The 24,288-nt window shown below is 71.9% G+C and overlaps 5 protein-coding genes across 6 annotated transcripts; 4 read left to right on the top strand and 1 right to left on the bottom strand.

Annotated features, from left to right (window-relative positions):
- The first annotated feature begins 81 nt into the window (after positions 1-81).
- On the top strand, positions 82-5,613 carry TPRN (taperin). Its single transcript, XM_051838889.3, has 4 exons — positions 82-1,875; positions 4,775-5,006; positions 5,082-5,188; positions 5,275-5,613. Exons 1-4 carry the CDS (start codon positions 175-177, stop codon positions 5,335-5,337), a joined length of 2,103 nt encoding a protein of 700 aa, XP_051694849.3. The 5' UTR covers positions 82-174; the 3' UTR covers positions 5,338-5,613.
- Positions 5,614-6,924: 1,311 nt separating this feature from the next.
- On the bottom strand, positions 6,925-8,046 carry SSNA1 (SS nuclear autoantigen 1). The gene is made up of 3 exons (XM_051838913.3): positions 7,926-8,046; positions 7,469-7,668; positions 6,925-7,293 (listed from the first exon to the last, which is right to left on the bottom strand). Exons 1-3 carry the CDS (start codon positions 7,975-7,977, stop codon positions 7,183-7,185), a joined length of 363 nt encoding a protein of 120 aa, XP_051694873.1. The 5' UTR covers positions 7,978-8,046; the 3' UTR covers positions 6,925-7,182.
- A 91-nt stretch (positions 8,047-8,137) lies between these two features.
- Positions 8,138-19,727, top strand: ANAPC2 (anaphase promoting complex subunit 2). Its single transcript, XM_051831134.3, has 13 exons — positions 8,138-8,323; positions 8,473-9,095; positions 10,984-11,116; positions 11,902-12,076; positions 12,368-12,487; positions 12,777-12,894; positions 13,917-14,098; positions 14,532-14,673; positions 15,868-15,943; positions 16,026-16,229; positions 18,760-18,889; positions 19,037-19,272; positions 19,360-19,727. The coding sequence occupies exons 1-13, from the start codon at positions 8,213-8,215 to the stop codon at positions 19,570-19,572; spliced, it is 2,463 nt and encodes an 820-aa protein (XP_051687094.3). The 5' UTR covers positions 8,138-8,212; the 3' UTR covers positions 19,573-19,727.
- Positions 19,728-19,876: 149 nt separating this feature from the next.
- TMEM210 (transmembrane protein 210) lies at positions 19,877-22,877 on the top strand. Of its 2 annotated transcripts, none has more exons than XM_089323064.1 (4): positions 19,877-21,098; positions 21,820-21,955; positions 22,061-22,090; positions 22,170-22,877. In XM_089323064.1, exons 1-4 carry the CDS (start codon positions 20,600-20,602, stop codon positions 22,351-22,353), a joined length of 849 nt encoding a protein of 282 aa, XP_089179190.1. In that variant the 5' UTR covers positions 19,877-20,599; the 3' UTR covers positions 22,354-22,877. The 2 variants fall into 2 exon arrangements, with proteins under 2 accessions (XP_089179190.1, XP_051687096.1); XM_051831136.3 differs by lacking the exon at positions 19,877-21,098 and adding an exon at positions 21,590-21,689.
- Positions 22,878-23,017: 140 nt separating this feature from the next.
- On the top strand, positions 23,018-24,287 carry LRRC26 (leucine rich repeat containing 26). The gene is made up of 2 exons (XM_051831135.3): positions 23,018-23,817; positions 23,894-24,287. Exons 1-2 carry the CDS (start codon positions 23,145-23,147, stop codon positions 24,208-24,210), a joined length of 990 nt encoding a protein of 329 aa, XP_051687095.3. The 5' UTR covers positions 23,018-23,144; the 3' UTR covers positions 24,211-24,287.
- Position 24,288: the final 1 nt, after the last annotated feature.

The raw sequence follows: 24,288 nt of genomic DNA, 5'->3' as shown, positions 1-24,288 counted from the left end.
CCGCTACAGGTGGGGCTGCCGGCGTGGGGCGGGGCTCGGCGGGCCTCCCCCAATGGGCAGCGGCCCGGTGGGCGTGGCCGTGGCGCGAAGGCCGGCGGCGGCCGGGACACTCAGTCCCGGTGCGCGCTGGCTGCGGCCGCCCGCGCAGTCCGCCGTCCCGGCCGCGCCCGCGCCATGGCCGGCCTGGGGCGGCCGCCGGCGCCGCGCGCCGCGATGCCCGCCTGGAAGCGGGAGATCCTGGAGCGGAAGCGCGCGAAGCTGGCCGCGCTGGGCGCGGGGCCGGGGGCCGGGGCGGCGCCGGCGGGGCCGGCCGAGCAGCTCGTGCTGGCCGAGAGCCTGGGTCCGCTGCGCGAGAACCCGTTCATGCGGCTCGAGTCGGAGCGAAGGCGCGGGGCGCGGCCGGCGCAGCAGCTGCTGGAGCTGTACCGCCGCGTGCCGGGCGTGCGCACCATCCGCGCCGACAACATCCTCATCATCGAGGCGGCGCCCGGCTGCCCCGCGCCGCCCGCCGGCCCCGCGCCGCCCGCGGGCGCCGCGCGCATCCGCGCCGCCGAGGTGCTGGTGTACGAGGCGCCGCCGCCGGCCGGCCGCGTCAGCCGCCTGCTGGAGAAGTTCGACCCCCCGGCCGCGCCGCGCCGCCGCGGGAGCCCGGAACGCGCCCGGCCGCCGCCGCCCGCACCCCGCGCCCCGCCGCCGCCGCCGCCGCCGCCGCCGCCCGCCGAGCGCGCCGAGCGCGCCGCCCGCCTGCAGCCCGCGCGCCCCGCCGATGGGGCGGGCCCTGGGTCCCGGCGCGGCGAGTTCGTGCAGAAGACCGGCAGCAACTCGTTCACCGTCCACCCGCGCGGCCTGCACCGCGGCGCGGCGCCCGAGCCCCGGCCCGGCCCTGCCTGCGCGCCGGCGGGCGCCCCTCCCGGGCCCGGAGAGTGGAAGCCAAAGGCGGGGACGGCGGCGCCTGCCGCCGTCCCGCCCCCCAGCCCCGGGACCCCGAGTGCCACCGCCGCCGCGCCCGCTGCAGTCCCCGCGCCCAGCCCTGCCAGTGCCACTCCCAGCCAGCGCCGGTGGGTCTCCGCCGCCACCAGCGCCAACGACTCCTTCGAGATACTGCCGGCCCCCACGCCAGACTTGGAGGCCATCCCCTCGGGCGACCTGCAGGCCCGAGCCCTGGCCAGCCTGCGCGTGAACTCCCGGAACTCCTTCGTGTTTGTCCCAAAGCGCAAGGCCTCCGAGGCCACTGCTCCTCCCGGGGACAGGCAGTCGGCGGCCTGGGCCGCCCGGAGCCCGGAGCCCGGAGCCCAGCCGGGGTCTGGAGACGCTGCGTCCGCCCTGGGGAGGAGCCCCTCCGAGGCCGCGGCGGTGCCTTGGGGGGCCAGCGCCAGGCCAGCCACCACCCTCACGGATGGGCCCGCCCCGGGCGGCGGGCTGCCCTCGCCACCGCCGTTCCTGCCGGCTGCTGCGGAAGCCGGGTCTGTCCAGAGCGCCAGGGCTCCCGGCTTGGCCAAGAATGGCCGGGAGCCCGGGCTGCCGGTCACCTACATCGACGAGGTGGACTCTGAGGACGAGGGCCCCCAGGAAGCCAAGCTGCCCTGCCCGGGGGCTGGTGCGCCCCCCCGGCACCTCCCGCACCCGGCCAGGCCCGGGCACACGGCGGAGCTCCAGCACCGGGGCGGCAACACCTTCGTGGTGGTGCCCAAGAGGAAGCCCGCCGACGGGCAGCAGCAGCCCCGCGAGGCCGAGGAGCCGCAGGGAGAGGCCGGCGGCCGCCGGGGCGCGGTGCTCAAGGAGCGCTACCCCACCGTGCACGAAATCGAGGTGATCGGCGGCTACCTGGCCCTGCAGAAGTCCTGCCTCACCAAGGCCGGCTCCTCCAGGAAGAAGGTCAGTGCGGGGGGGGCAGGGCCGAGCGGCCTCCTGCCGGCTCGCAGGGCTGTCCCTCTGGGGGTCCAGCTGGGAAGAGGGCCCTGCCTGGCCTGGCTCGGAGGGGCGGTCTGCTGTGGTGGGTCAGTGAGTACCAGCTCGGAGCTGGCGGGAAGGGCAGCGGGTCCCGCCTGCTCCATCCACCTGGTGTGCAGCTGGGCCGGCCACACCCGGGTGTGACGCTGGGGCCTCGGCTGGCACCCCGCGAGGAGCTGCTGCGGCCTGGATCCCCCGGGCACACGGAAGTGCTCTTGGGATTCTTCCTGGTTTCTCCAGCACCTGTGAGTGTCGCCCGGGGTAATTCCAAGGCCAGCCCCGCTCCGCCACCGCTGGCTCCCGAGAGATGCACTTTCCCCCGGTGCTGGGACAGCGCCCAGCGGAGTCTAAGGCTCCCCCGCCTCAGGCCCTGCCGGCTCCATCTGCCGATGCCGACGCCGGAGCCGGGCAGGCGTCCACGCCCCCTGGATCAGGGCTGGCCGCTGTGACGTCCCTGGCTGCCTCTCGGGCCGGCCTCCGCCTCCTCCCTCCCTTGCCCCTTGGCCTGCTTCTCCCTGGTGTGCCTCTGACCCTTGGCTCTGGCTACAACGTGGGGTGGCCCCCTCCCCACCTTGCCCCAGGAAATGGAAGCGGTACAGAGACCGAGGCTGGAGCGCCCACCCTTGGCCAGGGTCATTCACCCACGGCCAGCCTGGCGCCTGCCTGGGTTGCTGTCTAGGGCCAGGCCATCCTGCCCCAGCTGGAAGCAGAACTGGGGGGAGTTGGGGTGAGAAAGATGGGGAGCCTGCAGCCCCCAGGAGCAAGAGGAGGTGTGACTGACAGGGCACCGGATGGCGCTGATCTCCGTGCCAGCCTGAGGCCTGAGTCCGGATGGCTGAGCCTGGCGTGGCCAGGTGGCCGCACCAGCTGCCCACCCAGGAGGAGCCGGCCTGCGGGCTGCCTGGCCTTCAGCCTCCAGGGCCCCGGCCGCGTGTGCGCCTGCGCCTCCCAGCACCCCCGCGGGCTGGGGCCTGGCCCAGGTCTCCCTGCCGGTTTTTTTTTTTTTTCAAAGGTTTATTTGTGTATGTGAAAGGCAGAGTTAGACAAAGACTGATGGCCTTCCATTCCCTCTTTGGGTTCACTCCCCAAGGGGCTGCGACAGCTGGGTCTGGGTCAGGGTGGATGAAGCCAGGAGCTGCTTCCGGGTCTCCCACAAGGGTGCAGGGCCAAGCGCTTGGGCCATCTGCTGCTTGCCCAGGCCATTGGGCACAGGGATGCTGGCGTGGGTCACTGGTGACCCCGGGGTTTACCCGGAGGGCGGGCAGAACGCAGCCGCTCGGCTTCCTCTGGGCGGTGGCCCCTGCTGACCGCACAGCCGAGGGTGCAGCCACACCCCCTGGCCTGGCTCCCCACAGCCGCCTCCCGTGGGACTCGGAGCTCCACCTGGCCGGCTCCTTCCCCTCCCCTTTGCCCTCTGGAGAGCAGCCTCCACCCAGCTTCCAGGCCAGTCTGGCTCAGCCTGGCTGGCACCCTCCTTGCTCCCAGAGGCTGCCTTGGGCTGGGGGCTGCATGGGCCCTGGGGCGCAAGCCGTGTGGACACTACCTGAACAGCTCCCTGCTTTGTTCCCTGTGTCCCCTGTGGGAGCTCTGGCTGTGGGGGGATGGGAGGCCGTGTGTGCGGTGGGAGAGGTGGGCGGGGCAGGGCCACCTGCAGCCGGGCGGGCAGTAACTGGAGCTGGGCGTGAACGGGCAGGGCAGGTGCAGTGAGAACAAAGGCCCCTGTGCAAGTGGGAGGCTCCCCGGCCAGGGCCCACCTGTCTGCCGCTGTGCTCCGTGCCACGGGCAAAGTCCCCAAGAGGCCCGGTGACCAGGCGCACTGGGAGCCAGCCCTGGCCACGCCCTCCCGCCTATCCTATATCCTGTCTCCAGCAGCATGAATCATGGGGTGCCCTGTGACCCACTGACCTGCACCCAGAGGGCCCCCGGGCCCCAGCTGGGGGCAGATGGCCTGTGGGCCAGGCTGTGCCAGGCTCAGTGTGCCCAGCCCCCAAGGCCTCCCCACGAGGAGCTGGTCATGTGGACCGACAAGGGTGCTGAGCCTGGGCTCTGGCAGCCGGCCCGCCGGTTCTTAGTGGTGGGGGATGGGCCTGGCAGGCTGGGGCCGTTGGGACGAGGCAGCAGGGGCGGCTGGGCCCCTGTGGGAGTGTCTGTCCTGGAGGGCTGGGGTCCCCGTCCCCGAGCCGGCTGGTGCAGGTGGGTGCCTGTGGGCTCTGCCGGCCTCTGCCCAGCCTCCCGTGGTCCGGGCCTGCCTGCTCCTGAGAACTTTGTGTGAGCTGTGCCGACACCGAGGCCAGGAGCCCAGGGACGGGGTCGCCCTGGCCGGGGAGGGCAAAGGAGAGGTCAGGCGTGTGGGCCGGCACGTCGGGACACCTCGGCCGCCCCGGTGAGCTGGCTGCTTCTGAGCCCCCTCCCGTCTGTCACTGGGTGGCCGTGGCGCTCTGTCTGGGGGCTGACTGCAGCCTGCCCCAGGGAGGAGGGAGAACCTGAACTTGAGCTGCGGTGTCCTGTGCCCAGGAGGAGTTTAGTATTTCGAGCTGCTGGATGGCTGCTTATCATTACCCGGCAGCCCTGTGGGCGCTCCGCGTCCTGCCCGGCGGGGCCTGCCTGGTCACTCAGCCCTCCGCGCAGGGCCGGGAGGGGAGGGGAGGGGAGGAGAGGGGGCCTCCCCCGGGACAGCCTGGGAGCAGGAGCCCCCTGTCGGCCTCGGCCCGCTCTGGGCTCGGTCTGGAGCAGGCGGCCCCTGCCGAAGGCGCGTGAGCTGCCCAGGACACTGGCCCGGCTGCGGGAGGCCGCCGTCGCCATGCCGCCGTGCGTCTGTCCCCAGATGAAGATCTCCTTCAACGACGAGAGCCTGCACACCACCTTCGAGTACCCTTCCGAGAGCTCCTTGGTGCAGGACGAGGCGGCGGAGGAGGAGGACGGGGAGGACGGGGAGGGCGACGAGGACGAGGAGGACGAGGAGGAGGGGCCCGGCCCCGAGAAGCCCTTCGCGCTCTTCCTGCCGCGAGCCACGTTTGTGGGCAGCGTGGGGCCCGAGCGGCCAGGCGGGGGCTCAGGTGAGTGCCGGCCGCGCGGCGGGGAGCCTGGCGGGGGCCCGGCCCACACGTCCATCTGTCCTGCTCGGCCCTCAGGCCTGTCCAGCTACACCCCGAAGCACTCTGTGGCCTTCAGCAGATGGCAGGAGCAGACGCTGGAGCAGGCTGCGCGTGAAGCGGAGCCCCCGCCCAGCGAGGTCACGGTGAGCGGAGGGAGGGGCGCCCGCGGGCAGGAGGCGGGCGGCTGGCAGCAGGACAAGCCCTGTGGCTACTCCACACTCTCTTCCAGCTCACGCCTGCCAGCCACGACGACCTCTCCGACTTCCGCAGCGAGCCGGCCCTCTACTTCTGATCCCAGCCAAGGCCGCGCCGGCCCCTCCCCCGCCGGCCGGCTCTGCCCCGTCCTCCCTTCTTCCTGGGGTCCCACAGCCCTGCTGGGGCTCCCGCCCTCAGCGCCAGGGCTGTTTGGGTCTTTGGCCCTGGCTTTGGGGGTCGAAAGGCAGAAAAGGGGAGCAGCCTGTGGGGAGGGCTGGGGTCCTGCCAGGTGGTGGGGAGCCGAGTGGGCCCGTCCCCACCCCTTGTGAATGGCAGGCCTGACAGTGGGCTCTAAATAAACAGCACTGGAGGATGCCTCTGCTCGCGGACTGGGGACCCGGGGGCGTGGCAGGGAGTGTGGGTGGGGCTGGGACCCGGGGGCGTGGCAGGGAGTGTGGGCGGGGACCCGGGGGCGTGACAAGGAGCATGGGCGGGGCCCCCACGGCAGGGGCCAGGCTCTCACCCCCTCACGGGAGCCCACCTCCCTGCTTCCCGTGCCCAGCTGTGGGCCCTGGAGGGCGGGGGCTGGGGCTGTGGGGTCTGAGGCGACTTCGCAGAAGGGACCAGAGGCAGGGCAGGCTGGACGGACGACAAGGTGGAGGCGGCGGCTTGGAAGGCTGGGCAGCCGACAGCCCACAGGCAGCACCTGCACGGGGACCGGTTCCCCTCCAGGGTGGTCAGACCCGGCCCTTGCTGTGCGTGGCTGGGAAAGCCAGCGTCCCCGGTGAGGACCGTTCAGGGCCCGGCTGCTCCACCTGGACAGCAGCAATGTGTCCCAGTGCTTCGTCCCCCGCACCCCGTGAGAGACCTGCGTGGAGTTCAGGCGTGTGACGTCCTGGTCCAGCCCTGGCTGTCGTGGCCATGTGGAGAGAGGACCAGCAGACGGAAAAAACCTTCAAAACCAAAACCCGTCAGAAGCCACCAGGCTCCGGGGAGGTGGGGGGCAGTGTTCTTGGGGGGGCATGTCCTGGCGGGGGAGGGGCGTTTCCAGGACCCCAGTCCAGGCAGCAGCTGGGCCTTGGTTACTGCAGTAGGACAGGCTGCTGAGGTTGGGGGCTGGGCAGGCGGGGGCGGACACTGGGCCTGTGGACAGCAGAGGGGCACCAGCACCTGCGGGCACAGTGGTGGCATCAAATGAGCACTTATTTTTTCTGAAGATTTATTTACTTCAAACGCGGACTCAGAGTGAAGGAGTGGCAGGTCCCACCACTGGTTCGCTCCCTACACGGCCACCACGGCTGGAGCTGAGCCAGGCGCTTCCTCCAGGTCTCCCGCACACGTGCAGGGCCGAGGACTGGGCATCTCCCACGGCCTTCCCAGGCCTCGGCAGCAGGCGCTGGCTGGGGAGTGGGGCAGCGGCACTGCAGGCGGCTGCTTTACCCGCTAGGCCCAGACCTGAACGGGAGCAGGCAAGGGGATGGAGCCCCAGCCCTGCTGAGCGGGACGGGTGCCTCCGTGGACGGATGCATCACGCGGGCAGAGGGGCAGAGCCCTGTCCAGGCTCCTGGGGTGGGGCGGGCACCCTCAGCTCTCCGTCCCCAGGGGCCACAGCGGCTGGGCGGGGACCGGCTCCAGGGGTGCGCGCAGCCCCACGGTTGACGCGGCACAGGCACGGGCTGGTGGGCTCTGTACAAATACAACCTTTATTGGCAGGTCAGGGCGCTAGGCCCCGCCCCCGCCCCGCCGGCCTGGCCACCACGGCCGAGCAGAGGCCAGTGCCAGGGGTGTGGGGGCCGCAGAGCCCACCTGGAGTCCAACACCCCAGGGCCTGGGTGCGCGGGAGGCCAGGACCCTCGCCGGTGGCTGTCTGGGCGGCTTCTGGTCACCCGGGGCCACAGTGCGGTGCAGCTGCTTCAGGGAGAGCTGGGGGCGGCCCCGCCCGTCAGCTGTCCTTGCCCCCGCCGCCCTTCTGCTCCGTGGCCATGGTGGCCTTGCTCAGGTTCCCGGTCTCCCTCTTGAGGACGCTGAGCAGGGTCTGCGAGCTCTCCAGGATCTGCGCCGACGGGGCGAGACTCACTGCCCGACCCGGGGGTCACTGCCCGACCCGGGGGTGGGGGACCCTCCCCTTCCTCCCCAGGCTGCAGAGCCAGGCGGGCTTGGCTCTGCCAGCCCTGGGAGGAGCCGCGGGGGACAAGCCCAGGGCAGCCCGGCCACCTGCCGAGCCCCACCTTGAGGTAGGCGGCCTCCGTCTCCGCGATGGTCCGGTCGAACTCGTTGCGGGAGGCGATCTTGCAGGCCAGGTTCTCGTTGACGCGGGCCAGCCGCTCGGTCAGCTGCCGCACCTCGACCTGCAGCCGCTGCTTCTCCTCCTCCTCCTGCTGGATCTGCTGGCACAGCTCCTCCCGTTTCTGGCACAGCTCCTCCATGCCTACGGCGGGCCCGAGGTCAGCGCCGCGGGCCGGGGCCGCCCGCCGCCCGCGCAAGGCCACGGTCCCGCCCCGGGGCCCTCGGTCCCCAGCCCTGGGCGCGGGCAGGGCCGGACCGCGTGCACCCGCCTGAGCCACACAACGCCCCGGGGAAGGCCGGCCCGAGGCGTCCACGCTACGGGAGCCGAGCCTCGCACCGACAGTCCCCGGAGCCGGGCCCTGCGGCCCCCACGGCCTCCCCGACAGGCCCGCCGCTCACACTTGACCAGCTCGTTGTTGTAGGTCTGCAGCGCCGCGCCCTGCTGGGTCATGGTTAGCGCTCGGACGCCCCGCCGCCCCAACCGCCGCGCCGCCCCCGTCTGCGCCTGCGCACTCTCCCCGACGGCGCGCCGGTCGACGCGTCACTACCGCGCGCCCCGCCTGCGCGTCACGGCTGCGCGCCGCGCCCAGCCTACGCCATCTCCGCGCGCCGCGCCCAGCCTGCGTCATCTCCGGACGCCGCACCGCCGGGGTGGGGGTGGGGTCTCTGAGAGCGAGTGGGCGAAGATGGAGGCGGCGGGGGTGCAGGGGGATGGCGGCCCTGGGCCTGGGCAGGATCTGTTGGTGGCCTGGAATACCGTGAGCACCGGGCTGGTGCCGCCGGCGGCGCTGGGACTGGTGAGGCCCGGGAGCGGGGTGGCGGGCCCGCGCGGGGCGTCCGCTGGTCGCCAGCCTCTGCTGGCTCCGTCCGCGCCCGCCTCGCCCCTCGCCCCTCGCCCCTCGCCCCTCGCCCCTCGCCCCTCCGCTCAGCGGCTCCTGCCCCGCAGGCGTCCTCGCGGACCAGCGGCGCGGTGCCGCCCAAGGAGGAGGAGCTGCGCGCCGCCGTGGAGGTGCTGAGGGGCCACGGGCTGCACTCGGTCCTGGAGGAGTGGTTCGTGGAGGTGCTGCAGAACGACCTGCAGGCCCACATCGCCCCCGAGTTCTGGAACGCGCTCGCGCAGCGCGAGAACGCGGCCGACGAGCCCCAGTGCCTCCTGCTGCTCCTCGACGCCTTCGGCCTGCTGGAGAGCCGCCTGGACCCCTACCTGCGCAGCCTGGAGCTCCTGGAGAAGTGGACGCGCCTGGGGCTGCTGCTGGGCCCCGGCGCGCAGGGGCTGCGCGAGAGGGTGCACACCATGCTGCGGGGCGTCCTGTTCTTCTCCACGCCCAGAAGCTTCCAGGAGATGGTGCAGCGTCTCTACGGGCGCTTCCTGCGGGTCTACATGCAGAGCAAGAGGAAGGGGGAGGGGGGCACGGACCCCGAGCTGGAGGGCGAGCTGGACAGCCGCTACGCCCGCCGGCGGTACTACCGGCTCCTGCAGAGCCCGCTGTGCGCGGGCTGCGGCGGCGACAAGCAGCGCTGCTGGTGCCGCCAGGCGCTGGAGCAGTTCCAGCAGCTCAGCCAGGTCCTGTGAGTACCCCCGCGCCCTGCTGGCCCTCGCGGCAAGCCGCACGCAGGTCTGCCTGCCCGCACGCCTAGCCCAGGGCTCCCAGGTCCCTGTGCTGAGGCCGCGGGAGGCTCGGGTTTGCTGCCTTCTCAGGGTTTATGTATCTGAGAGGCAGAGAGAGAGAGGCCTTCTGCTGTCCGGCTCCCTCCCGAAGTGACCAGAATGGCCAGGGCTGGGCCAGGCTGGAGCCAGGAGCTCCATCCGGGCCTCCCACGCGCGTGCGGGGGCCCGGGTGCTTGGCCCGTCTGCTGCTGCTTTCCCAGGCAGCTTAGCAGGGAGCTGGGTCGGAAGTGGAGCGGCCGGGACCCGATCCGGCGGCGGGGCGCGGGGTGCTGGCCTTGTGGGACCCGATCCGGCGGCGGGGCGCGGGGTGCTGGCCTTGTGGGACCCGATCCGGCGGCGGGGCGCGGGGTGCTGGCCTTGTGGGACCCGATCCGGCGCCGGGGCGCGGGGTGCTGGCCTTGTGGACGGCGGCTCGGGCTGCAGCGCAGGCGCGCACTCCTAGCCCTGCCGGAGGCGCCGGCGCGAGCGGGCTTGCTGGCGCTTTGCTCCCGGCCAGCAGGGGGCAGCAGGTGTCCTCTCCGGTGCTCCGGGGGGGCTGGGCCGCGGCGGCTGGAGTCTGGCCCTGCTGTTGCCCCCTAGCGGTCGCACTGCCCGCGGCCCGCAGAGGTGATTGGTCACACCGGACAGAGGCGGCGCGCGGCTGTGTGGGAGAGGGCTCTTAGGGGACGGCGGGACCGGTCCAGGTGCCGGCAGGGTCGGGAGGCTCTGCCGGGCCTCTGCTGGGTCCACCCCCGGGCAGGGACTGGAGCCCTCTCGCTCTCCCGAGAGCCGCTGGAGGCCAGTCTGCAGCCGGGGCAGCCTGCGGCCGGTTCCGCAGAACCCTTCCCAGGAGGGCAGCGGGGTTCCCCCATGGCCACGCCTGCCGCCCCGGCCACCTGGAGGGCCAGCGTCCACCTGACACAGAGGCTGCGGGCAGGGTCAGAGCCGTGTCAGTGCCTTGTCCTGCAGCCCCCCGTGGGGCCCTGCTCGTGTGTCCTGGCTGTGTGTCCCCTGTGGGGCCCTGGCCGTGTGCCCTGGCTGTGTGTCCACTGTGGGGCCCTGCTCGTGTGTGCCCTGGCTGTGTGTCCCCTGTGGGGCCCTGGCCGTGTGCCCTGGCTGTGTCCCCCGTGGGGCCCTGCTCGTGTGTCCTGGCTGTGTGTCCCCTGTGGGGCCCTGGCCGTGTGCCCTGGCTGTGTCCCCCGTGGGGCCCTGCTCGTGTGTCCTGGCTGTGTCCCCCGTGGGGCCCTGCTCGTGTGTCCTGGCTGTGTGTCCCCCGTGGGGCCCTGCTCGTGTGTGCCCTGGCTGTGTGTCCCCCGTGGGGCCCTGGCCGTGTGTGCCCTGGCTATGTCTCCCGTGGGGCCCTGCTCATGTGTGCCCTGGCCGTGTGTCCCCCGTGGGGCCCTGCTCGTGTGCCCCTGGCCGTGTCCCCGTGGGGCCCTGCTCGTGTGTGCCCTGGCCGTGTGTCCCTCGTGGGGCCCTGCTCGTGTGCCCTGGCCGTGTGTCCCCCGTGGGGCCCTGCTCGTGTGTCCTGGCTGTGTGTCCCCTGTGGGGCCCTGGCCGTGTGCCCTGGCTGTGTCCCCCGTGGGGCCCTGCTCGTGTGTCCTGGCTGTGTGTCCCCTGTGGGGCCCTGGCCGTGTGCCCTGGCTGTGTGTCCACTGTGGGGCCCTGCTCGTGTGTGCCCTGGCTGTGTGTCCCCTGTGGGGCCCTGCTCGTGTGTGCCCTGGGTGTGTCCCCTGTGGGCCCTGCGCGTGCGCCCCCGTGTGCCCCGGCCGCGTGGCCGTGCCGTGTCCCATACAGGCTCTCCCCCAGGCACCGGCTCAGCCTGCTGGAGCGCGTCAGTGCCGAGGCGGTGACCACCACCCTGCACCAGGTGACGCGGGAGCGCATGGAGGACCGCTGCAGGGGCGAGTACGAGCGCTCCTTCCTGCGCGAGTTCCACAAGGTGACCTCCCCGCCACGCTGGCGCCAGGGGCGGGGTGCAGGCCGGCCGGCAGTGTGGACGGGGGGTGAGGGGCCGGGGGCGGGGTGCAGGCCGGCGGCAGTGTGGACGGGGGGTGAGGGGCCGGGGGGGTGAGGGGACGGGGGGGACTGGGGGGGTGAGGGGGGTGAGGGGACTGGTGGGATGGGGGTACTGGGGGAGAGGGGACTGGGGAGGTGAGGGGACGGGGGTATGGGAGGGGACTGGGGGGGTGAGGGGACGGGGGGGTGAGGGGATGGGGAGGATGGGGGGGGACTGGGGGAGTCAGGGGACTGGGGGGTGAGGGGACGGGGGGGACTGGGGGGGTGAGGGGACGGGGGGATGGGAGGGGACTGGGGGGGTGAGGGGACTGGGGGGGTGAGGGGATGGGGGGGACTGGAGGGAGTGTGGGGACTGGGGGCCGTGTGCTGCACCCGTACAGCAGAGGGCTGGGGCTGAGGCGGTGTCTGGGCGAGTGGGCCCATGGCGGGCTGTGGATACGCAGGCACTCACGGTCGTCACCACGGCTGAGTCTGTGGCCCCTGCCTGCCAGGGACCTGCCGGGCCCTGATGCGCAGCAGGGTGTGAGGCGTAACAGGTGCTGGGGGCGGGGGCGGGGGCGGGGGCGGGGGCGGGGCCCGCCCTGCAGGGGCGAGGTCTGCCCTGCAGGGGCGAGGTGGGCCTGCCGAGGCCTGACCAGCAGGGTGGGCAGCCTCTGGGTTGCCTGGGGCTCACTGCCACGCCACTCACGCGTGGGGGCTCTCCGACAGTGGATCGAGAGGGTGGTCGGCTGGCTGGGCAAGGTGTTCCTGCAGGACGGCCCTGCCCGGCCCGCGTCCCCGGAGGCCGGCAACACGCTGCGGCGCTGGCGCTGCCACGTGCAGAGGTTCTTCTACCGCACCTACGCCAGCCTGCGCATCGAGGAGCTCTTCAGCATCGTGCGGGGTGGGTGCTGCCCCCACCCACGTCCTGGCCACACCCCGCCGGCTCGCTGCCCCCACCCACGTCCTGGCCACACCCCGCCTGCTCGCTGTCCTCTGCCCCTTCGGCCTGGTGGGCAGTGACCCCGCGGGGTTGCTGTGCTGAGACGCCGCCCGTGCGAGCGTCAAGGGTGCCGTCCCCAGAGCGCCCGCAGCCCGTGTCCTCGCCGCGTGCGCCTTCCCGGCCTGCCCGTGTGTGCGTGTGCGTGTGCGTGTGCGTGCGTGTGCATGGCCCTGAGGTGGCCCCTTCCCGCAGATTTCCCAGACTCCCGGCCGGCCATCGAGGACCTCAAGTACTGCCTGGAGAGGACGGACCAGAGGCAGCAGCTGCTCGTGTCGCTCAAAGCTGCGCTGGAGGCCCGGCTCCTCCACCCAGGTGCCCTCAGCCCCGGCGCAGCCCCTGGGCCGGGCGCGCTCCTGGAGGAAGGCAGGGCCCAGCTGGTCTGGCCTGGGGTGGGGGCTCCTCAGAACAGGCTGCCTGGTCCGTGGAAGCCTCTGGAGAAAGTGCCTGTGAGAAGGTGGAAGTGGGGGTGGGGTCAGCTCCCTGTGGTCCCCTAGGGAGACAGGTCCCGGGGGAGACCCGTAGGCTGCCCACTTGGGTGTTGGCACCGGCACCTGGGGGCTGCTGTCCAGGACTCTGAGTGACCGCGCCCCCACCCCCGCAGGCGTCAACACGTGTGACATCATCACTCTCTACATCTCGGCCATCAAGGCGCTGCGTGTGCTGGACCCCTCCATGGTCATCCTGGAGGTGGCTTGTGAGCCCATCCGCCGCTACCTGAGGTGAGGCCCTGCACCAGGGAGCCGGCCTCCCGGCCTTCTCACGCCGGGCACCTCGGGGCTCCTATCCCCCCCACTGTCCCTGTGTCCTGCAGCGACCCGGCCCCCCACGGTCCCAGTGTCCCCCTACAGTGACTCGGCCCCCCCACTGTCCCAGTGTCCTGTGGTGACGCGGCCCCCCACTGTCCCAGTGTCCTGCAGCGACCCGGGCCCCCCACTGTCCCTGTGTCCTGCAGTGACCCGGGCCCCCCTCCACTGTCCCTGTGTCCTGCAGCGACCCGGCCCCCCACGGTCCCAGTGTCCCCCTACAGTGACTCGGCCCCCCCACTGTCCCAGTGTCCTGTGGTGACGCGGCCCCCCACTGTCCCAGTGTCCTGCAGCGACCGGGCTCCCCACTGTCCCTGTGTCCTGCAGAGACCCGGGCCCCCCACTGTCCCTGTGTCCTGCAGCGACCTGGCCCCCACACTGTCCCTGTGTCCTGTGGTGACGCGGCCCCCCACTGTCCCAGTGTCCCCCTGCAGTGACCCGGCCCCCCACTGTCCCTGTGTCCTGCAGTGACCCGGCCCCCCCCACTGTCCCTGTCTCCTGTGGTGACCTGGCCCCCCACTGTCCCTGTGTCCTGCAGCAACCTGGGCCCCCCACTGTCCCTGTGTCCTGCGGAGACCCGGCCCCCCACTGTCCCTGTGTCCTGCAGTGACCCGGGTCCCCCACTGTCCCTGTGTCCTCGTGCACTTGGCGTCACCCCCCGCCTGACTGGGAGGCATGTCCTATGCTACCGCGGCTCCCCCTCCGTGACCGAGCTCGGCAGAGCCCCTTGGCACAGAGGGCCTGGACAGCGGGAGCTGCTGGGGGCGAGTGGCTGGGCCGGTCCCCGTCTCGGCACCCGCTGTTCCGGGCCAGGGCCAGACTCTGCCTCTTCGTCTTCAGCGTGGGGCCATTGGCACTGGCTGCAGACATGGGTCGGGTGGGCAGCGGGGTCCCTGAGGGCCGTACGCTGTGGGCTCAGCAGCGCTTGTGCCTGGCAGGACGCGGGAGGACACGGTGCGGCAGATTGTGGCTGGGCTGACGGGGGACTCAGATGGGACTGGCGACCTGGCCGTTGAGCTGTCCAAGACTGACCCAGCCAGCCTGGAGACCGGGCAGGACAGCGAGGACGACTCGGGCGAGCCTGAGGACTGGGTCCCTGACCCAGTGGACGCTGATCCAGGTCAGCTTGACCCGCAGGCTTCCCTGGGTTTATCCAGGGCCCTGAGTGTGCAAGGCCACGTCGGGGGCAGCCCGTGAGCAGTCGGAGGTCAAGGTGTCCTCAGCTGAGACAGGCCTCCGGAGGGGCTGTGTGCCCTGGCTGCGGCCATCTGGCTGCGGAGGACCCCGCCTGACTTGCCTGTGCCCCGTGCCTGGCCCTGAGGGGTTTCTGAGCTCAGAAGTCTGGTGTTCCCTGAGCCTGGGTGGGAGTCGAGGCAGCGTGCCTGACGCTGGGCCTGCTGGGGTCCAGTGGGAGGCTCTGAGCTGCCCCCAGCTGTAAGGGGCATGGAGACGCGAGGGTGCCCCGCCCGGAGCCGCTGGGCTGCGCTGTCCAGCAGGGTGGGCCCCGGCCGGGTGTCCTGAGCTTGCCCGGGTGCCCGCGGTCGCTCCCCCAGGAAAGTCGAGCTCCAAGCGGCGCTCCTCGGACATCATCAGCCTGCTGGTCAGCATCTACGGCAGCAAGGACCTCTTCATCAACGAGTACCGCTCCCTGCTGGCCGACCGCCTGCTGCACCACCTGAGCTTCAGCCCAGAGCGGTGAGGCCTCGGGGTGCCACGCCCACACCCCCACACCGCCCCGTAACCCCAACACCGGCCCACACCCCCACACCGCCCCGTAACCCCAACACCGGCCCACACCCCCACACCGCCCCGTAACCCCAACACCGGCCCACACCCCCACACCGCCCCGTAACCCCAACACCGGCCCACACCCCCACACCGCCCCGTAACCCCAACACCGGCCCACACCCCCACACCGCCCCGTAACCCCAACACCGGCTCAGACCCCCACACTGCCCCATAACCCACACCAGCCCACATCCCCACACTGCCCCGTAACCCCCAACACCAGCTCACACTGTCTACACTGCCCACACTGCCCCATAACCCCCAACACCGGCTCACACTGTCTACACCGCCCACACTGTCTACACCGCCCACACTGCCCCACCACCCCACAACCCACACCAGCCCACACCCCCACACCGCCCCATAACCCCCAACACTGGCTCTCACTGTCTGCCCCGCTCAAACCCCCCCACGCTGTGTACACTGCCCACGCCGCCCCATAACCTCCAACACCGGCTCACACTGTCTACCCCACTCACACCCCCCCACACTGTGTACACTGCCCCATAACCCCCAACACCGGCTCACACTGTCTACACTGCCCACACCCCCCCACTGTGTACACCACCTACACCGCCCCACATCATCCACACCACCCCATAACCCCCCACCGGCCCACACTGTGTACACCACCCCACAGCCCACACCCCCGCACCACCCCATAACCCCCCACACCAGCTCACACCGTCTACACCGCCCCACACCAACTCACACCGTCTATGCTGCCCACACCCCCCTATACCGTGTGCACCGCCCACACCCCCTACACCGTGTACACCGCCCACACCGCCCCACACCATCCACACCTCCCCACCAGCCTACAGCACCCACACCAGCCACACCGCCCCACACCCCCCCAACCAGCCCACACCGTCTACACTGCCCCACTGGCCCACACCGCCCCACACCCCCCCCACTGGCCAGCGTTTGTGCCTCTAGGAGCCGCAGCCTTAGCTGAGCTCAGCGCTGCTCTCGGGTGGCAGTGCAGTGGGCGTGCTGTGGCCGTGGCCTCCCTGTGTGTGGGGTGCAGCTGCAGGCCCTGATCCGGCCACCAGGTGGGGCCAGGGCACCACGCAGCCCCCAGAAACTCTGTCCCCCCAGGGAGATCCGCAACGTGGAGCTGCTGAAGCTGCGCTTCGGGGAGGCCCCCATGCACTTCTGCGAGGTCATGCTGAAGGTCGGCCCCGCCCCCGCGCCCCCCACCGCCCGCCCTGCCCGCTGGCCTGGCCTCGGTGAGAGCCGCCTCCCCCGGCCCCTAGGACATGGCCGACTCCCGCCGCATCAACGCCAACATCCGCGAGGAGGACGAGAAGCGGCCGGCGGAGGAGCAGCCGCCGTTCAGCGTCTATGCGGTCATCCTGTCCAGCGAGTTCTGGCCGCCCTTCAAGGACGAGAAGCTGGAGGTGCCTGAGGACATCAGGGCGGCCCTGGAGGTCTACTGCAAGAAGTACGAGAAGCTCAAGGTAGCGGCGGCAGGGCTCGCGTCCTCACTGTCCCCTGCACGGGGCTCTCGTCCTCACTGTCCCCTGCACGGGGCTCGCGTCCTCACTGTCCCCTGCACGGGGCTCCGCGTCCTCACTGTCCCCTCTACACGGGGCTCGCGTCCTCACTGTCCCCTGGGGCTTGCGTCCTCACTGTCCCCTGCACGGGGCCCGCGTCCTCACTGTCCCCTCTGCTTCAGGGACCCCTGGGCCGGAGCAAGCCCCTCCCTTCTCTGCGGGCACCAGCTCAGGGCCCGCGGGGCGCCCTCCCTGCCCTGGGTGCGCCCTGCGTGTCCTACATGCAGCCTTCTGTCCCGGGGCCTGAGGGCCAGGGCTGTGCTGTGCGTGGAGCCCTGGGGAGCTCGGGGAGGGGAGGGCCGGGGCCGGGACAGCGCGTGCTCAGCACGACGGGATTGGTGTTCTCTGCTCCTGAGCCCCAGGGCAGGGTCCAGGTGGGAGGCGTGGGCTGGGACACGGGGTCCCAGTTCCAAGTCCTTCCTCCCGCGTCACGGTCAGGTGGAGCAAAGGTAGTCGGGCTGCACGTCCGTGGGCTGTGGCCCAGCGAGCGCTTGGGTCTGGGAGGCACCAGGCAGAGTGGAGCGGCAGGGGGGCCCTGGGGTACAGACGCCCGGGCGGTGGGCGGGCCGGCAGCTGGCCTGGGGCGCTGAGCCTGGCCAGGCCCCGGTTGGTGGGCAGCTTTTGTCTGCTGCGAAGAGGTGCTGGGCGGACGCTGTCCCGGCTGAGGACCCGTGCTCCTGGGGGAGGGGCAGCTGGGATGGCGCTGGCGATTCCCTCCCAGGCAGCCCCGGGGAAAGGCGCAGGCTGGGGCCCATGGCAGGGCCGTGCTGGGCCGGCGGCCACGAGTGTCTGGAGACCAGCTGTCCCGTGTGGCTCCTGCTGGCCGGGTGGATGTCCCCGCCTGGCCTGTGTTGTGCCGGTGCCCTGGCACCGTCTGCAGGTCCCGTGCCTGCCACCTCCCATCCAGCCTCTGTGTGAGGGCTGTGCTCGCCTGCCCCACCCGGGCCTCAGGCCCGATGTGTGTCCCTTCCCCTACGTCCAGCCGGACGTGACGTGGCTCCCTGGGCTGTGCTGAGCAGCCGGCCTGCGGTGCCTCTGCCTCCCGACTGCAGATCTCCCGGCCCGGAGATCTTGCTGGACACAACAGTGGCTCTGCTGGGTGCCCCCAGCCCCGTGACTGTCCTGTGCAGGCCGAGGCCTTGGAGGTATACAGCCGGAACAGCTGTGATGGCCGCAGCCCAAGCCGGCTGCCGGCCACCTCCTGGGACCCTGCAGGGACTCCAAGCGGCACCTGACTCACAGAGCCCAGGTTGGAGGTCAGAGGTCAGCCAGATGTTAGCAGGCTGTGCTCTGGGCGGGCGGAGTCCCCAGCTGTGCCTCTGACGTGTCAGCGCGGAGGCGTATTGTCCTCTCCCAGGATCCGTAAGGGACCAGTTTCCGAATGGAGCCCCACTCAGGTCCTGGGAGTTAGGACTTCACCTTGCCTCTGTGGGCACGGCTTGGCACTCCGCCCACGCCCACGTGCTCGGCATGAGTCGGGGCAGGTGAGACTGGGGGTGCGGCCTCGGGGGCAGAATCTGCCCCCCAGCTGCAGCCTGCTTCTCCAGGGGGCTGCTGGGAGGGGCCTCGGGCCGCGCAGGGGCATCGAGGCCTGGTGATGCCTGCATGCCCGCTCCGCCGAGCCGTCAGCCGCGGCCCCCCCGCCGCCCCGTCCATGGCCGTGTCCGGTGTCGCGAGGCGCTGAGCAGCTTTGCTCCCCGTGCAGCTCTCTGGGGCCTGGCCATCCCGGGGACGGTCCTCCCCAGACTTCACAGGCACCCGTCTGCTCCTGGCTGCTGCCGGGGTCGGAGGTGCGAGTCCAGGCCGCGGGCTGCCGGGCGGGGCCTCAGTGCTGGCTCCCGCGGGCCCCTCCCGTTTCTCTTTCCTGTGCGTTCACTGGAGCAGCCCCCGCCCCTCGCCGGGAAGCCCCCCGTCTCTGCTCATTGCCAGTCTTGCTCTGGCCCTGCGGCCGCACGTCCCTCGTCCCACCCAACACCTCACATGGGCACCTGCTGATGTCAGTCATCCGTGTTTCCTGGGGTGACAGGCGCCCCCTCCACAGCCCCCTGCCCCCGGGGCTGCGCGCTCCAGGGCACAGGATCTGCTGTAACAGGATCCACGTGCACCGGGGCTGAGAGCAGGCGCGCCGCGTCCATCTGTCCGTCCGAGAGCAGGGTGCGAGGCCCGGCCGCCTGCCCGGCCTGTGGTGCGTGCCACAGCCCCTGGCGCCTTCGTGTGCTCCCCGAGCCAGTGCCTGCAGGGACTCCGGGTGCTGGGCGGCGTCACGTGGGCAGGGGTGCAGACGCATCCTCCTGGGGGGCTCAGGCCCTGGCCTTGCAGGGGGCGCCCCTTCACAGCCTGGCGCGCTCCCGCCCGAGCCCCTGGGCCTGAGGCAGACTCGGCTGGGCCTGGCCAGGACCCCCAGCTTGCTCGTGCTGATGCCGGTCTCGCTCAGGCCATGCGGACGCTGAGCTGGAAGCACACGCTGGGCCTGGTGACCATGGACGTGGAGCTGGCTGACCGCACCCTGTCTGTGGCCGTGACGCCCGTGCAGGCTGTGATCCTGCTGTACTTCCAGGACCAAGGTGAGCCTGCTGCTCTCCAGGCCGCGCGCCGCTGGTGCCGGCACTGCTCTGGGCAGCTGTGGGGGAGGCCCGGTCCCTGCAGGCTGGGCTGCAGGAGGGCGGGGCCGGGTGTGCGGCCTCCCGAGCCTCCCGCTGTCGCCCACGCAGCCGTCTGGAGCCTGGAGGAGCTGAGCAAGGTGGTGAAGATGCCGGCAGCCCTGCTGCGCCGGCGGCTGGCGGTGTGGCTGCAGCAGGGCGTGCTGCGGGAGGAGCCGCCCGGCACCTTCTCCGTCATCGAGGAGGAGCGGCCGCAGGACCGCGACACCATGGTGCTCATCGACAGTGACGACGAGAGCGACTCGGGCATGGCCTCCCAGGCTGACCAGAAGGAGGAGGAGCTGCTGGTGCGCGGGGCGGGGCTTGGCGCCGCGCGGGGGCGGGCCTGGCGGGGGCGGGGCGGCGGCCTGGCTGACGGCTGGCTCTGCCCGCAGCTCTTCTGGACCTACATCCAGGCCATGCTGACCAACCTGGAGAGCCTCTCGCTGGAGCGCATCTACAGCATGCTGCGCATGTTCGTGATGACCGGGCCGGCGCTGGCCGAGATCGACCTGCAGGAGCTGCAGGCCTACCTGCAGAAGAAAGTGCGCGACCAGCAGCTCGTCTACGCCGCCGGCGTCTACCGGCTGCCCAAGAGCTGCGGCTGAGGGCCCTCCCCCGCCCATGTCCCCGCCCCACCACGGCTCCGCCCCACCCCAAGGCCTGACTGGCCCCTCCCATGGCCCTGCCCCTCCCCCAGGCCTGCCTTGCCCCTCCCACAGCCTTGTCCCACCCCCGGTTGCATAAAAGGTTGGCCACTGCTTCCCTGTCGTGGCTTTGTGGGCCCTGCGGGTGTCTCCCCCTCCTTCCCTGGGGCCTCACCCAGCTCCCAGCTGTGCAGGGCTGGGTGGACGTCTGTGCTGGGACCCTGGCCCTCCTGAGGGCCGCCCCTGGGCCTGCTGTGAGAGCAGTGCACTGGGGTTGGCTGGGATGCCCGGCTCCACCCGCCCTCCGCCGTTGCCGGCTGGGCAGGCTGTGGCGCTGCTGGGATGTTGTGTGGACTCGGAATGACCTGAGCCGGAACCTCCCATGTCTGCAGCAGTGAGGGGCTGCGTGAGGCCTGTCCCCAGGCGTCCACTGCCCACACCGGGGGGGGGGGGGCTACGGAACCCAGGAAAGTGACTTCCGTGTCCCTGAGATGAGTGATCACGCATGTGGGTGAGGGCCCAGGGAGCGGGCTCAGCGCCCCTGGCCGGGGCAGGTCCTTGCCCAGGGTGCAGCCCAGCCTGGGTGTCTGGAAGCTGAGCTGAGCAGGCAGGGGAGAGGCCCACCCCTGTGCCTCTCCCGTCCTGCCCTGCGCCCCGTCCCCCTCCTGATCCCCCATGCTCAGCTGCTTCCCCACACCCAACCCCACATCTCCCGCTCTGCCCTGGTCTGCATGTGGCCCTCAGTGGCGTGGCAGCCCCTCAGCCACTTCCTCCTCCTCGCTGCCCTGCGGCTTGGGGGAAGCGGCAGGTGGGGGGCGGGCACGGGACCTGGTGTCGCTGGCCCCCGCCAGCTGCCAGCCCTGGGCTCCACCTCCTCCCCTCCCCCACCCGGGCGCCATGGCTGTCGGTGCTGTTGGGAACAGAGGGACTGCTCTGAGCGCTGGTGACACACGTGTTCCCCTCCGTCCATGGCCACCGCCTGACCAGGATGCAAACCTGCCGGGCTGGCCTGGCAGGGTGGCGGTGCCAGCCGCTGGCTCCGGGAACACTTTGTACTTGGTGTCCCTTGGATTTGTTCTGGAGCAGGGTGTGTCCCGGGTCACAGCATCACTCAGCAGGTGCGCTGGCAGGTCCCCCAGGGATCCCAGCAGGAGGACACCTGTGTTGGCAGTCAGGCGGCCTCTGGTGGCCAGCGCCAGGGGCGGGGCTGCCCCTGCCACCCTGTGTGGGGCCTGAGCTGGCAGGAGGCCCAGCCACCGTGTGCGTCTCCTCCTGCGGCCTGGTGGTTGCCACAGGTCCCCGGGGTGGGAACAGGGCAGGCGCTCCCCGCCTGGAGCAGCAGGTCCCCCTGGCCGTGCCAGCCTGCTGTCCGCTTCCCTGGGCGCTGCCTGTCCAGTCTGCAGAGGGAAGAAACCCGTGGGGTCAGCAAGCTCCCAGCTGCAGAGGCGCTTGGTGCCAGCAGCCACGCCTGAGCCTCCTGCTCTCAGGTGTTTGGGGGAGAGCGTGGCTTGGGGCCTGCTCCCGGCAGCTGGGCTCCCCTTGGGTGCAAGCAGCCGTCCAGCCCTGGCCTTTGCTGGGGGTGTGGCTCGGACTCTCCGGGGGTAGCTCACGAGGGCAGCCAGGCACAAGTGCGCTCCTCGGCCCCTTTGTGCCCCAGCCCTGGGGGAGGCAGTGCCGCGTCATCAGCTGAACGCCAAGCCCCCCCTCCCCCCACGCAGCCTTGGTGCTGCCGGGCCCCTGTGTCCTCCGTGCCAGGAGCCGGGGTTCAGGCAGCAGCGTCCCGCTCCCCACCACTGCTTCTGCCTCAGAGCTGAGCAGGGGCCCCAGGCCCACCCTACCTGTCCCTTCCCAGGGCCACCTCCTGGCACTCCGGGACGAGTGACCCTGCCCCCCACCCCCGGCCTCACAGCCCCACTGTGAGGTCAGCGCCTTCCGACGAGTTCCGTCCAGAGGTGTGCGGTGGGGCTGGGGGTTGGACATGGCCCTCTGTCCCCAGCCCGACTCCTGCCTGGCCGGCAGTCCCCTGGGCAGTCCCCTGGGCCTCCTGGGCTTGTCCCTGTGGCTCGTCCCTGCTGCAGGTGCCTGCCCCCAGCCAGGGCTCTCCCCTCCCGCAGGGTGGGCACGCTGTGTCCCTCCGGTGGCCGCCGGGGACCCAGGCCCTCCCCAGGCAGGTGACCGGGCCTCGGCCTCACGGCCCTGTCTCTGCAGCGGGAACCTACTGCGAGTGCAGCCTGGGCCTCAGCCGGGAGGCCCTCATCGCCCTGATCGTGGTGCTGGCGGGCGTCAGCGCCAGCTGCTTCTGCGCCCTCCTCATCGTGGCCATCGGCGTCTTCCGAGCCAAGGGGTGCGTGGGCCCCTGGGGCTGGGAGCCGGGGGAGTGAGGCCCTCGGTGTGCACGCGCGGGGGGCAGCGCCGGGGCTCAGGACTCACGCCCAGCCTCTCTCCTCAGTGAAACATGCCCGGGACGCGTGGACAGCAGGTGAGTGCAGGGGCGGGCCAGGGAGCCTGCAGTGTGGACGGCACCGCCCCGGGGCGCTGACCACACCCGCGTCCTGCAGGTTGGTGGGGCGCTTCGGGGTCCAGGAGGACCGCATGGACCTGCACACGGTGCACGTGGAGTCCCACCTCATGGACCCCGACATGGAGGTGTCGATGATCACCCCGCTGGAGGACCAGGGCCTCCTGACCATGGACCCCTCTCTGGAGGACCCGCCCCCACCCCCACCCCCGCCCCCTGAGTAGGGCCCTAGCTGCCGGGAGGGGATTAAATGGTATTTAGTGGTGGCGCTGTCCTTGCTGGCTTCCCCACATGTGCCGCGCCCATAGCCAGGGTCACCTTTATCTCCGCCCGGGGCAGGGTCCCCCCCCCCAGGAGTCCCCAGCTCCTTCCTGTGGCTCTGTCCTGTGAAGTCTGGGGATCCTGGGGCCCTGCCCATCCCATCCCCCCTCTGCCCCCCAACACAGGACCCACAGCTGGAAACATAAAAGGACACCTGGCCCAGGACTTGGGCTGGAGTCCCTCCTGCGCGCCCACACCGTCCCCTCCAGATCCCGGGATTCCTGGGGACCGCGGGGGGGGCACCGCCCCCTCCATCGCAGTGCCTGTGCCCTGAACTCAAGCCCCCACCAGCCGGCTCACTGGGTGGGAACGTCCGTTCTGGGGGGCACCGCTTGGCTCAGCCTGAGAGGGGCACTGGGTCGCATTCTCCGCGGAACTTCCGCCTGCTTGGTGGGTGCAGCGCTGCTGCTGAGGTCTACGCTGGGGGCACCGGAGGTGGACGAGCGGGGCGGGGGCCGGTCTGGTCGGCGCGGCGGCTGGCGCGGAGTCACGAGCCCGGAGCTCCGGGACAGGTGGCTGGCGGTGCTGGGTGTTGGCTGCGAGCCTGGCCCCCGCCCCAGGCGCGGGATCAGGCTTGGGACAGGAACTACGGGTGCCCCGGTCAGTTTAGTGTTGGTGCAGGCGCCGAAGGGACGGGTTCCCAGGACGCAGGGGCGCCAGGCCTCCCGCCTCGCACCCCCCCCCGGCTGCCCCCATGCGAAGTCCATCATTCTCCTCGTGGCCGCCGCCACTGCTGCTGCTGCTGCTGCTGCATCCGTGGCAAGTCTGCGCGCAGGCGCCCTCCCTGGCTACCTCCTCGGGGGTCTCGGGCGCCCCGGACTGCCCCGAGGCGTGCGCGTGCGCGCCAGGCGGCCAGGCCAACTGCTCGGCACTCGCGCTGTCCGCGGTGCCGGCGGGCCTGAGCCGGCGAGTGCGCGCCCTGCTGCTGGACCACAACCGCTTGGGTTCGCTGCCGCCCGGCGCCTTCGCGGACGCGGACGCGCTGCTGCGGCTGGACCTGCGCGAGAACGAGCTGCGCTGGGTGCACGCGCGCGCCTTCTGGGGCCTGGGCGCGCTACAGCGGCTCGACCTGAGCGCCAACCGGCTGGAGGCGCTAGCGCCAGGCACCTTCGGGCCGCTGCGCGCGCTGCGCACCCTCTCGCTAGCGGGCAACCGGCTGGCGCGCCTGGAGCCTGCAGCACTAGGCGCGCTCCCGCTGCTGCGCGCGCTCAGCCTGCAGGACAACGCGCTGTCCGCGCTCTCGCCTGGCCTGCTGGCCGGCCTGCCAGCCCTCGACGCGCTGCGCCTGCGCGGCAACCCTTGGACCTGCGACTGCGCGCTGCGCCCGCTTTGCACCTGGCTGCGTCGGCACCCGCGGCCCGCATCAGGTGAGCCGTGCGGGGTGCCGGCCAGGCGGCTCGGGCAAAGCTGCGGCCGCCGCCTGACGCCGCCTGTGTCCCGCAGAAGCCGAGACGCCGGTCTGCGTGTCTCCGGGGCGCCTGGCGCGCAGCCCCCTGGCCGCCTTCCCCGACGCCGCCTTCCGACACTGCGCGCGGCCGCTCTCCCCGCGCGACCTGGCGATGATCTACTTGCTCGGTCCCGCGTCCTTCCTCGCCAGCCTGGTCGCCTGCCTGGCGCTGGGCTCCGCCCTCACCGCCTGCCGCGCGCGTCGCCGCCGCCGCCAACGCACTGCTGCCCACCGCCCGCCAAGGAGATCGTTGGACCTCGACCCCGGCGGCCCAGCCTCGCCAGCGAACGCTGGGAGCCCCGCCGAGGCCTGAGCGGGCGCCCCCCCCCAGCCCCACCCCCGCTCTCCCCCCACCGCCCCTGCCCAGCGCCAACAAGCGACACAGGCCGAG

Source organism: Oryctolagus cuniculus, chromosome 1 (genome assembly GCF_051225735.1).
Source record: "Oryctolagus cuniculus isolate XC-2025 breed Fujian yellow rabbit chromosome 1, ASM5122573v1, whole genome shotgun sequence".
NCBI lineage: Eukaryota > Metazoa > Chordata > Mammalia > Lagomorpha > Leporidae > Oryctolagus > Oryctolagus cuniculus.
Note: the sequence above shows the minus strand (reverse complement) of the source record. Positions and strands in the feature narration are given on the sequence as shown.